This window comes from Lynx canadensis, chromosome B2, assembly GCF_007474595.2.
Source record: "Lynx canadensis isolate LIC74 chromosome B2, mLynCan4.pri.v2, whole genome shotgun sequence".
NCBI classification, from domain to species: domain Eukaryota; kingdom Metazoa; phylum Chordata; class Mammalia; order Carnivora; family Felidae; genus Lynx; species Lynx canadensis.
The window spans coordinates 7,801,443-7,814,025 of NC_044307.1; the positions used below are offsets into that span (position 1 = coordinate 7,801,443).

Genomic DNA, 12,583 nt, shown 5'->3' on the forward strand with positions numbered 1-12,583 from the left:
CAAACTTCTGTTTTAAAGGGAATTCGAGGATAATATGTGGAAAAAAGAATCAAGGATTTGGTATTGGGAGAAAGTCAAGACACACAGGAAAACCAGGAGAATACTCAATCCGTATTAATATCTGCACCTTCTTGATGCTAAATTAGGCAACCAATTAACAGTGCTCACTAGAGCCATGGATTTTAAATTATATTTCTTCCAGAACTCTATGAAATTTCTAGTTCCCTTGTAGTCACGTGTTTCTTTGAAATAAAGCCCCATGATGTGAGGTTACTTCGGTGAGCCCCTGCTTCTGGCAAATACAGAGCCTAACAAGAGTAGAGCCAGTAACACATTAATGAGGAGGAGTCTGGCAAGTTCTAATGAAGGAAAAAGACCAGGGGCACCTGGGTGGCTCAGCTGCTTGAGAGTCTGACTCGTGATTTCGGCTCAGGTCGTGATCTCGCAGTTTGTGAGTTGAAGCCCCTCATCAGGCTCTGTGCTGACAGCATGGAGCCTGCTTGGGATTCTCTCTCTGCCCCTCCCCCATGCGCTCTTTCTCTCTCTCTCTCTCTCTAAAAAAAAAAAAGAGAGACAGAGAGTTGATCTCTGTCCTCATGTTCATTTTGGTTGTGGTACAGTCCCTACACTTTGGCACTATGGGGGGCTATTTCTGTGACTGTTGTGTTTTGTAATTTTTTTTTTAATGTTTTATTTTATTTTTGAGACAGAGAGAGACAGAGCATGAATGGGGGGAGGGTCACAGAGAGAGGGAGACACAGAATCCAAAGCAGGCAAGCTCTGAGCTGTCAGCACAGAGCCCGATGTGGGGCTTGAACTCAGACCATGAGATCATGACCTGAGCCGAAGTCAGACGCTTAACCAACTGAGCCACCCAGCTGCCCCTGTGTTTTTTAAATCATGTATGTTATCAGAGACTTGGGATAGAAGACAGAATGATTTACAAACAGCCCTGTTTACCTGTTATAACAGTCTATCCACCTTCTCTGGGGGGTGGGGGGAAATGACAGTTTCAAAGTTTGATTTAATTTTTTAATTTTTTTTAATGTTTATTTCTGAGAGAGAGAGAGAGAGAGAGAGAGAGAGAGAGAGAGAGAGAGACAGAGCATGAGCAAGGGAGGGGCAGAGAGAGAGGGAGACACAGAATCGGAAGCAGGCTCCAGGCTTCCAGCTGTCAGCACAGAGCCCGACGCGGGGCTCGAACTCACAGACTTCGAGACCATGACCTGAACCTAAGTCAGACGCTCAACTGACTGAGCCATCCAGGCACCCCAGTTTGGTTTAATTTTTAACCTTAGTTCACTTAGACCTATCACTGGTTTTCTCCCCAGCACACACTTTGCACCTAAGCAGGTCCAGGGTGGGAAAACTGCTGTGAGCCTATGTTTGGGGCACTAAGACCTAGCAATGCCACTTCTAGGAGCTACTCGAGAAAGACTTTCCCATTTGCACACATACACTGTTGCAACAATTAAAAATTGGAAATTTTCCTAAGCAACGTGTTTTTTTTTTTTTTTATTATGAAATTTATTGTCAGATTGGTTTTCATACAACACCCAGTGCTCAACGGTTTTTAAATCTCCTTGACTACAGCACACCTTTTAACATCTTGAAACAGTATCTGGGAATAGTCTTTGGGTGGCCCTATTTGGGGGATCCAAGGTACTTTTCACTTCTAGCAATACCTTCCCCCCACCCGTTTTTTTTCCCCTCCAACTTTTGGATTCATTGGGGGCTCACCCAAAACTTAAAACCGTTAGCCAATCTGCAAATGAATTTAGCATTACCTCTTTCAAAGACAGGCTTCTGGGGAGGCCTGGGTGGCTCAGTTAGGGGTCCAACTGTAGTGGCTCAGGTCATGATCTCATGGTTTGTGAGTTGGAGCCCCTCATCAGGGTCTGTGCTGACAGCATGAACCTGTTTGGGATTCTCTCTCTCTCCGTCTCTGCCCCTCCCCCACTGGTGCACGCACGTGCTCTCTCTCTCTCAAAATAAATAAACTTAAAAAATAAATAAATAAAATCAAGTCTTACTCAAAATATCCTAATTTGAATATCTTGGAAACAAACAAACAAACAAACAAAAAAAGACAGGCTTCTGGACCTGCTTCTGCCAGGGGGAGGAACAAAGTGCAATGTGTTTTTAGACTAAAGTCCCACCACTTCCCAGGAACTTCAAATAAATTATTCAGTGTCTCAGGGGATTGGCAAACAAGAGAGATAAAAGGGCCACATGGAGAGTGTGGGAAAGGGGAGGGAGAGAGCAGAGGCCAAGATGAAGGTCAGGAGTTCCAGAAGAGGTATTTTCACAGGTTGTAGGTGTTGGCAGCCGGGGAAGTTAGGACAGGCATTGGGAAGAAGGTGGCAATTAACCACATATGCAATGATTGCTAATTGATTGTTAAACGAGATTTGGCTGCTTAGCTCTCATAAAAGCGGAGACAAGCACCCTACACGGTAGCCGATCACCTGGCTACAACTGCCGGACGTTCACTGCATTCACTATAAGCAGAGAGCCTGCTAATATTGTTTTCATTTGCGTCCTGGCTTTCAACTGCAGATTGTGTCCGGAAACAGCACATTCAGTATGTGTTTACAAACTCATCCAAAGAATTATGTTTTAGGGGAAACATATAAGGAACCAAGCAAGCTAAATGACGGTATTTCATCGGATTCTTCTCTTATGTCCTATCCTTAAAAACAACAACAAAAAACTCCAATGGAATAGCATTTGAATGTCTTACGCGTGACGCAGAGCGATGTCGTGCATTGGTGTAGACGAGTTAGAGCCCTGTCCTTCAGCAAAAAGTCTGCAGGGTACAGGAAGTCTCTACGTGAAGCTTCCTGCCATGACTTGACTTAGGCCTGGCGTGTCTGGCCGTCCTCCATAAACCAAGTGCCCTGAATTCAAAGTGGCGGAAGAAAATAAAATGGGCTAAATTTATTATCACCTGTATCCAGGGACATACTCGGATGGAGGTGCGTTGTTAACTAAGGCGCAGACCAAAATGCGGCAGCCTCCTCAAAGAGCCCCCTGGGAAATACCGTTTGGTGATGTGAGGCTTTTTTTTTTCTTCTTCTTCTTTTTAACATTGAGAAGGAAAACAACACATGCAGGAAACCATAAAACCCTTCAAGTTAACTGTAGCCAACGGTCAATCTCATTAGGTTAGAATGGGTAGCTGGTAGCCTTCTCTGGAAAGGCTGAATGTGTTCCTCTGAATGATTTCCAGTTTTCTCACTTGCAGGAATCTGCCTTTCAGGCCGCAAAGCAGAAGTCTCACTCACTGTATTTACGCCTTTCTATTCTCTGGCTCAGTCACTCGTTCCAAGCCTCACTCTCAGAGTTCATTTTATCTGAGCACATTTTTTTGAACTGGACTATAGACAAAATATTCAACCTAGCTCATCACCCAACCTTGCTCTTTCAGTCAGGAAGGCAGGAGGGCATCCTTGGGAAATGGCTGGCAAGTTGGAGGGCTGAGGGAATCCTTACCCACAGGCCTGAGGCCTTGGCTAAAGCCTGCTTCTCTGTTATTATAGTGGAGAAGACATCTAGTTCGGAAACAAGAACTATGGCTCAAGAGAAGGGCTTCCGGTGCCCTTTCGCTCACTTCTGACCTCATGACCTCAGACCAATCATTGAACTACTCTGAACTCAATTTCTCCATGTAACAAAAGGGAGTCATAATCCCTTGTTGCAGATTTATTGGGAGAATATGCTAACATACCATTGGGGCAGGAATCTGAAACTCTGGTTTCAGGGATTCTGAAACACTGGAAAAACATGGGGGGGGGGGGGGCTTCTTAGGGCCCCAGCCCAGAGTCTGATAATCTTTGTAATCTCTGCCATTTAACAAGAATTTCCAGACAATTCTGCTGTAGTGAAGACACTGATTCTGGGGGGATTTATTTTCAAAAATATGTTGCTAGCATTGTACTAGGCCTGTACATGGGTTACCTTTTCTAGAACAACCTGTAAAGTAAGGAACTAGCATTTTATGAGCCCTTACACTAGGCTAGGCATCTCACCGGGTATTACAATACTGAAGCATAAAGAGGCTAAGAAATGTGATCAGAGGCCCCGAGCTAGAATTCTAAGCCTGGTTTTCCCAAAGTCCACGGACCCTGCTTACCACAGCTGCTATAATCAGGCAGCATAATATGCAAAAGCATTTTGGAAGCTCTTAAGGACCCACTGAAACAATGTAAATGTAAAGTCAACAAGTTGAGACTTAAGCGTTTATTATATGCAAGTGAACCAGGGAAGGCAAATTTGGGGATACAGGAAGTATTTAAGGCCTGGTTCCAGTCCTCCAAGAACTCCAGTCTAATGGGAGAGACCAGTTTGGCCACGTTGGAGTTTTGGAGAACTAAGACCATTTTGTGCAGGGCCTTAAATGGCAGCACGTGAATTTTGCATTCTTATTCTGGATAGAGGGGAGCCTGGTGGATTTGGGGCAGAGTCGGAAACACCAAGCAGACACCTAGAGATGCTTCTTCTGACCGTACCCTCTCCACTCTAGTTTTCGAAAGACAGCCAGAGTAAAGATCTAGAAATGTATATGGAGATTAATTTTTCAGGATGGATAGGAGGGGTAGGGGTGGAGGTTAGCAACTACGGGTTTAAAAAGTAGTTTATAGGCCTCAAAGGAGGAGAAAAAGTGGGTGTAAAACAAAACCAGAACAAAAATAAAGCAGATCAATCTTTCACCCCGAGAAATTCACATGGGTGAGATGCACTTACATTTCTAGCAGAATTCTTGGTTTTCTTGGATACAGGGATCTTTCCAATGCTTCCTTGGGATCCTTAAATTGTTTTAAATTTTGATGAAGCTTTCTGACCCATGGCATTCCCCAAACCATGTTTTCTAATTCATGAGTACACTATAAATACAGGAAATACTCAGTAAATGTTGACATTCACTTCCCAACCCTTTGCTTTCACTTTCTTTAGGATCCTTTAATGTCTCCAGCACCCCCAGGCCAGTCCCTAGAGCAGCTGGAAGAAGCCATTTTAGGCACTCCGCCTACTACTGTATCAGCTTACAGGCTCTGTATTTTTTTCTTGGCACTTGTAGGTACTCAACTAGAAGTGACAAAAGTTACATCAGCAAGTGTACTAAGCGATTCACATTTCTGATGGAGCACAAGGGCCCGAAGCAGTGTCTTTTTTGATCAAAAGATATTTTTTTAATATTTATTTTTGAGAGAGACAGAGTGTGAGTGGGGGAGGGGCAGAGAGGGAGGGAGACACAGACTCTGAAGCAGGCTCCAGGCTCTGAGCTGTCAGCACACAGCCCGATGTGGGGCTCGAACCCACAAAACGCGAGATCGCGACCTGAGCCCGGAAGTCAGAAGCTCAACTGACTGAGCTGCCTAGGCCCCCCGCCCCCCCCATCCCCCGCAGCACTGTCTTTAAAGAAAAATAGTTTGATAGTCTTCAAAGAAAATCTGAAATGTATTCCTTTCTGTGGATCCAAATTCTCTGAAAGAAAAAGCCATACTAAACTGTTTGGTTTCTCAGGTTTTTTATGCCTTGTACCACCCAACACGTTAGTATCCTTACGAATGAAAACTGCTTAAAGTACAAAAATGTTTCTTACACCTTATTCTATCACCTGCTAAGAAGGACACACACTTAAGCTTTCATTTTTAAAGGAACATTACCAAAATTCTTAAAGAAAACATTTAAAGCATATGCCCTCACATGGAAAATACAGGAAAAATATAGAGTTCTAGGAGAACCCTACAAAATAAAATGTAAAAAAAGTACATCATATAGGCTTCATTTATGTCAAGGTTTTGATACTTTGGATCTGAAAAAACTAAACAATCATCATAACTAGAATGAACAAAAATTAAATTTAAGCGCTTTATAAAAGGAGCCCCCCCTCCTGCAAAGGTTTTTGAAGAGACTTAAGATGCCATATGGTCTTAAGGTCTTCTTTAAAAAAAATGAGATCTCACAGTTTCAGTATACAAATGCAACGAAAACAACTCTATTGGAAAAATGCAAAAAAAAAAAAATTGGAAACTAGTATCTATAATCATCTTGAAAAGGTGAAATTATATTGAAACACAACAGTTACACTATTTTGGAGGTAGAGATTGCCTGCTCTTCACTGAACAACAAAATGTGCACGTTTTGGACTCGCCTCCAAAAACCTCTTCTTCTAGGATGAAGGATATTGCTTTGCGTACAAGCCATCCTGATGGCTGAAAGGGTTACTTCCAAACATTTCTGCATATTAACTCCACCTCTCCAGGGCTAGAAAAGTAGAAAACACACACAGCACACATTTTTAATCAACCAACGTTTGGAAGTAAGGACAGGTTTTGTTAGTTAATGGCAATAGTTAACTCTCAAAGTAAACAGGAAACAGTGCTACTTAGCAAGATGCAGCTTCCAAGCCAGCACTAATGGGCCTGTTTTCTCCCCCACCCCCCCACCCCCCCCTGCATACAGGTCTCAGTAATACTGCTGTGCCAGACGCATATAAAAAGTATAAATCTCCACTAGGTGAAAGCGTGCTATTCACAGATCCAGAGTGGGGGTTGGGTTTCCCTTCGGCCTTCAGGAAGCCAACTTCTCCAGTTCATCTCTATTGTTGCATTTCACTTACATTAATAACCCACAAAATGGGCATGGCACAAAATGGAGACTTTTTAGCACCACACGAACCTTTCTGCTTCTAGGCAAAAAATGGATACCTTTCCATTTCAAAATCACTGATGGCCTCCTCCTCCACAACAGGGCGATCATTTAACAGGCTCGTGTGTTCTTAATCTGTGGAAAACAATTCTAGCCACTGCTGGATGGTTAGCGAGCTGGGGGTAAGTCACGGATAAAGCAGCTTTAGGAACAGAAGGCTTAGAGGGAAAAAAAAAAAAAAAAAAGAGCAGCCGGCCAGTTTTTGTCTGTAAAGGATTCTGTCCACATCGCCCTTCCCCCTCCTTTTAAAATTTCAAGACAAACGGCATTTATTTAAATGTAAAAATCAGAAAATTCCTAGAAAGCGTGCAGAGTTGACACGTATTCAGCGGACGCCGTCATTTCACGGTCAGGGCCTGCCAAATCTGGCCAAGAGGAACTTCTTATTCCTCAGTAAGATCGCATTGAACAGGCAGTCCTGGGAGAACTTACTTGTTTCACAGCTAAGGCAGATGGGGGCCCTCCCAATCTTAGAGGCGTTGGGTCTAATAATGACAAAAGTCGAGATTTAGGGTTCAGTTCCAGCTGATTTTATTTCCTTCTCAAAAAAAGTTATTTACAGAAGGTATATATCAACAATCTGACAGGCAGTGAACTTGACATGATTAGCTGGCATGATTTTTTCTTTCTTTTTCCCCCAAAACATTGTTTTTGTGGCCTTGAATTTTAAGACAAATATTCTACACGGCATATTGCACAGGATGGATGGCAAAAAAAAGTTTAAAAACAAAAACCCTTAGTGGAACTGCCTCAAAAAGGCAGACGTCCTAGTGCCTGTCATGTTATATTAAACATACATACACACAATCTTTTTGCTTATTATAATACAGACTTAAATGTACAAAGATGTTTTCCACTTTTTTCAATCTTTAAACACAACAGCTATAAACCTGAACACATATGCTATCATCATGCCATAAGACTAAAACAATTATATTTAGCGACAAGTAGAAAGGATTAAATAGTCAAATACAAGAATGAAAAACGCAGTACATAGTGTCGCGAACTCAAATCGGCATTTAGATAGATCCAGTGGTTTAAACGGCACGTTTTTGCTTATAAAAAAAGTGCAAAAAAGATGTGGTTTACAAGTTAAAGCTACAGGATCCCTTTTTGCTGTAAATGCACCAGTTTTAAAGCCTCTGGGCAGAACAGTTTTTATTTAAAAAATTTTGTTTTTTCTGAACAGCGTACAGTGTTTGGCTAATTCTCCCCCCCCCCCTTTTTTATAAGACTGGGGTCAAAGGGTGGACACTGGTGGCAGGATAAGGGATACTGTCACTTTAAGAAGCCTGCAGATTGAAGTGTAAACATGGAGAAATTAGGGGCTGATTCTTTAAACTGTGTGAGATATTAACCAGCCGCCCTATTATAAAATCAGGAAATCCAAACAGCGATTTACACCGATTAACACCCCCTTTATATATTTTTTACAAAAATACACTGAGAAAATAATCAAACGTTTTCATCTCTCTTGTCTTTTTTTGTTTTTTAAAAGTGTCAAAAGTCTACATTTAAATATAAAAAATTAAAAGTTAAAACTCTAGCCCTTCAGTGAAGGAGACGTAAAATGGCGTGGGTAACAACAAACTACCAAAAAAAAAAAAAAACAAAAAACAACAAAAAAAACCCCAAAAACCAAAAAATCCAACAAAAACAAAAGAAAAAAAAAAAAAGAAAAGGAAGGAAGAAAGGAAGTAAAAAAAAGAAAGCAAACGAAAAGGTTAAAGTAAAAAAGGGACAAAATAAGAAAAGAAAAATGTTTGGCCAGTATAAATACGTCCACATATAAAATGGCATCTGATTACATTTACAAGGAAAAAAAAAATACGAGGATGAAGCATCGGTGAGGGAAAAAAACACGTCTTCTCATTTACACCTATAAGGAATAAACACATACACACTGAGAAAAAATTTGGTCCTGAATTGTGGTTTTTTTTCTTTCTTTCTTAAAGTCCAGCACAGATTTGAGTTGCGTTTGAATCCTTTAAAGAGTTAAGAATGAAAAAAAGCTGGTGATAATTTTGTTGTAGGAATCAAACATAGCGCCATCTATCTGCTTTTTATATTATCCTACACTATTTTAAAAACTGCTCAACAGTCTTATACAGAAATCTTTAAAAGATAGACAGGATAACATGCTATATTAACCCCACCAGTGAAATAATCCAACACCATCACGATTCCGATTAAGAGAAGAAAAAAACCTCTTTTTTTCCCCCCCGCCCGAAACCACTCGCCCCTCCACGGCCCCCCGGTACCACATCAAACAGTCCGCGCTCCTGCACGCCCGCGGGCCGCCCAGTCTCACCTCTCTGATTGCGGGGATGGCGCGGGGCGGGGGCCGCCGGGACGCGCCACCTGCTCCCCGAGCGTGCACACCCGTCCCAGTTCCTCCGCAGCCCCCCACCCCCGCCTCCGCCCCGCGCCCCTCGCCGGGCTCCCCACCGGGCTCTCCGCATCACCTCCTCCTCCGGCTGCGGGAGGGGGCAAAAAAAAAAAAAAAAAAAAAAAAAAAAAAAAGGAAGGAAGGAAGGAAAGAAGAAAGAAAGGGAAAAAAAGTAAAAAAGGAGGCAAAACCCAGCAAAACGGGAATCCGCCAGCGTGGAGTCTCTCAGTCCCGGCGCGTCTCGAGCCTGCGCGACCCCCCAAAAGATCAGCCTTCGGTCCAATTCCACGCCCGGAGCCTTCTGTCTTCTTCAGGGGGAGGGGGGTGGCGGGGGTGCTGAGAACTAAATCCCCAGGGGCGCGTTGGGTTTCTTTCTTTTTTTTCTTTTTTTTTTTGTTGTTGTTTTTTCCCCCTCCTCTCTCGATCAAGAAATGAGATAAAATAAAGCAAAAACAGCAAGGGGGCGATGAGAAAGGGACGAGATTCCTTCAGTCTCTAGAAAAAACTATCAAGTCGGCTTCTTGCTGGGGGAGCAGCAGACAAGTCCGGAAGCTCGTTGGAAGTGGGGGTGTGTGCGGGGGGGTGTCTCTTCGGGCAAAGGGGAGGAAACTCCAAGTAGCTTTTTTGCCATCAACAACAACATCAAGAACAATAAAAGGTCGCCCCCCCCACCCCGTCTCCCCGCCGCCTCCTCCGCGTCCCCGCGGCCGGGCAGCTGGGGGATGGGAGCGCGGGTCCCCAAAACGCCGCCGCGCTTTCTCCCGCGACCGCGACGCGGCCCAAGCCGGCCCTGCTCGCTTTTTTTTTTTTTTTTAATCTTTTCCTTTTTTTTTTTTTTTTTTCGATTTTCCCTTTTCTCTTCCAACTCTTCCTCTGTCCACTTCTCTCGCTCTCTCTCTCTTTGTTTTCCTCTCCCCCCCCCTCCCCAACCCGGCCCTCTGCTCCCGGCCCGCGCGCGCGCGCCCCCCTCTCAGTAGGTGAAGACCAGGTTGGAGATGCTGGACTCCAGCCAGTCTCCCGAGATCATCTCGCTCACCTCGGGCGTGCAGTAGTCCGGGAACTCGAAGTGCGAGCCGGAGCCGGGCTCGAAGTTAAAATCCAGGTCCCGGTCCAGCGCCGACGACGAGCTGAAGCTGCCCAGGGACATGCTCTCAAAGTTTGAGCTGGGGTTCAGGTCGAGCAGGTCGTCTTCGAACTCGTCGTCGGAGGACGAGGAGCCCGACGACGAGGACGACGACGAGTGGGACGAGGCCGACGAGGACGCGTGCGACGGCGCGCTGGACGGGGCGGGCGAGGCGGCGCGCAGGCTGGCGTAGCTGCGGTGGTCGGCGGGCGAGCGGCCGGCGGCCGGCGACGACGCGGCGCTGCTGCGGCCGCTCAGGCTCGGCCCGTCGGGCGAGCAGCCCGCGCCCCCCTCCTCGTACAGGCCCAGAGGGTCGCTGGGGTCGGCGCCCGCGCCCACGCCGCCCGCGGGCGACGAGGACGCGCCCAGGCCTCCGAACAGGTAGACGCGCTTCACCTTCTTGTCGGCCAGGTGCTTGCCCGGGGCCGCCAGGCCCGGCGCGGCGGAGGCGGCCGCGGAGGCCGAGGCGGCCGCGCTGGGAGTCCGCGCCTTGTACAGCGAGTGGTGGTCGGCGGCGGCCGCGGCGGCGCCCAGGGGCAGCAGGGCAGCGGCCCCCGCCTGCTCGGCCGCGAAGGAGGAGGAGGCGCCCGCGGCCGCCGCCTTCCCGCCGCCGCCGCCGCCGCCGCCCGCCAGGATGAGCTTGGCGTGCGGCTTGCTGACCCCGCCGCCCGCGCCGCCCGCCACTTTGGAGCCGCAGCTCTTTTTCTGCGCGGGTTTGGAGTTGGCGCCGCCGCCGCTCGCGCCGCCGCCTCCTCCCCCCGCGTTGCCGCTCCCGCCGCCGCCGCCCCCGTGGCCGCCCCCGCCACCGACCTTGTCTCCCTTCTCCCCCGGCTTGGAGGAGGCGGCGGCCGAGGCGCTGGATGTGGCGTTGCCGGACTTCACCTTCTTCCTGGGCCGGTACTTGTAGTCGGGGTAGTCAGCCATGTGCTTGAGGCGCAGCCGCTCCGCCTCCCGAATGAAAGGGATCTTGTCGCTGTCTTTGAGCAGCTTCCAGCGTTTGCCCAGCCGCTTGGAGATCTCGGCGTTGTGCATGTCGGGCGACTGCTCCATGATCTTGCGCCGCTCGATCTGCGACCACACCATGAAGGCGTTCATGGGTCGCTTGATGTGCCCGCTCGGCGTCTTGCACCAGCTCGGGTCGTCGGCCTTGCCGCCCGTGGAGGCGGTGGAGCCGGGCGTGGGGGAGGAGGCGATGCCCAGCTCGAGGCCGGCGCCCGAGTCCGAGCTCTCGCCCGCCAGCAGCGCTTCCGTGTTCTCGGCGTTGTTGGTTTGCTGCACCATGGCCCCGGCTCGGCGGGCGCCCACGCGCGCTCACACCCTCGCGGCGGCCGCGGCGCGATCGCCGGGCCCTCCCGGCTCCCCGGGCCAAGCACACGCCGAGCGGGAGAACGCGCGCGGCGGCCGTGCGGGCCCCTCCACTCCTCGCCGGGGCGGCGTTGGGCGAAGAGAGAAAAGTCTCCCAAAGATGCGGGGAAGGAGTAGTCTGCCTCTTGCAGAGGAGTTATAGTTCCCAGGCTGGAGAGTCTCTCCCTCCCTCTCCTTCTGGCTCTCGCTTTCTCTCTCTCTCTCACCGCGCCGCAGTTTGCTCTGTCTCTCGGCTCTGAGTCTGGAGACCGTGCTAAAGTGGAGAGGAGTTTCTTGAATGTTGGTTGCTGAAGCTTCCAGTGCAAGTTTCTCGCCGCCTCCCAGGCAAGTCTTTTTTTTTTTTTTTTTTTTTTTTTCTTCCCCTGAAGCAGTTGGTTCCAGTTCACGAGCGCTCTCTCAGGAGCTCAGGAAAGCGACATAGTCTCTATCACTTAGTCCCTTTCCTACAATGCAAAGCAAAAAAGACTCTGGCTCCAGGACTCTCTGTGGGCGGAATCGGCACTAAGGAGTTTGTGCAATTATTTTGTTGCAAGGTAGGAAGCCAAAAAGCCTTCGTGCAACAGACTGGCATGAATAAATGTATGTTTCCCCCTCCCTTCTGCAAGAAGGGAGCTGGTAATGGCAGAGTTCCTCTAATGCAGACTCTTAAAGAGCGTGCAAGAACTAGAGACCCGGGAGCGAAACAGGCCTCTTCCCCTCACACGGTTTCTCTTGCTGCAGCTTAGAGCAGACCCCAATTCCGCCTCGCGCCTCTTTATCCTTTCACAGTCTTGGCCACGGCCAATCAGCCGCTGTAACCAACGCTTCCTCGTGCCAAGCCCCTCCCCCGGGCTTCCCATTGGCTTGGAACCCGATGCAATAATAATCTCCGCGTGCAATGAGAAGCTCCAAATCTGACCTCATTCCAATTTACAGAGCAAACTTTTTAAAAGGGCTAGAAGTACAGCTGAGATTTCTGCTGCCTTTTTTTCCTTTTGCTCTGTGTGTGTGTG

General features: G+C 47.7%; 1 protein-coding gene across 1 annotated transcript; it reads right to left on the bottom strand.

Annotated features, from left to right (window-relative positions):
* Positions 1-10,030: 10,030 nt before the first annotated feature.
* Positions 10,031-12,313, bottom strand: SOX4 (SRY-box transcription factor 4). Its single transcript, XM_030314747.2, has one exon. The coding sequence runs from the start codon at positions 11,505-11,507 to the stop codon at positions 10,074-10,076; it is 1,434 nt and encodes a 477-aa protein (XP_030170607.1). The 5' UTR covers positions 11,508-12,313; the 3' UTR covers positions 10,031-10,073.
* Positions 12,314-12,583: the final 270 nt, after the last annotated feature.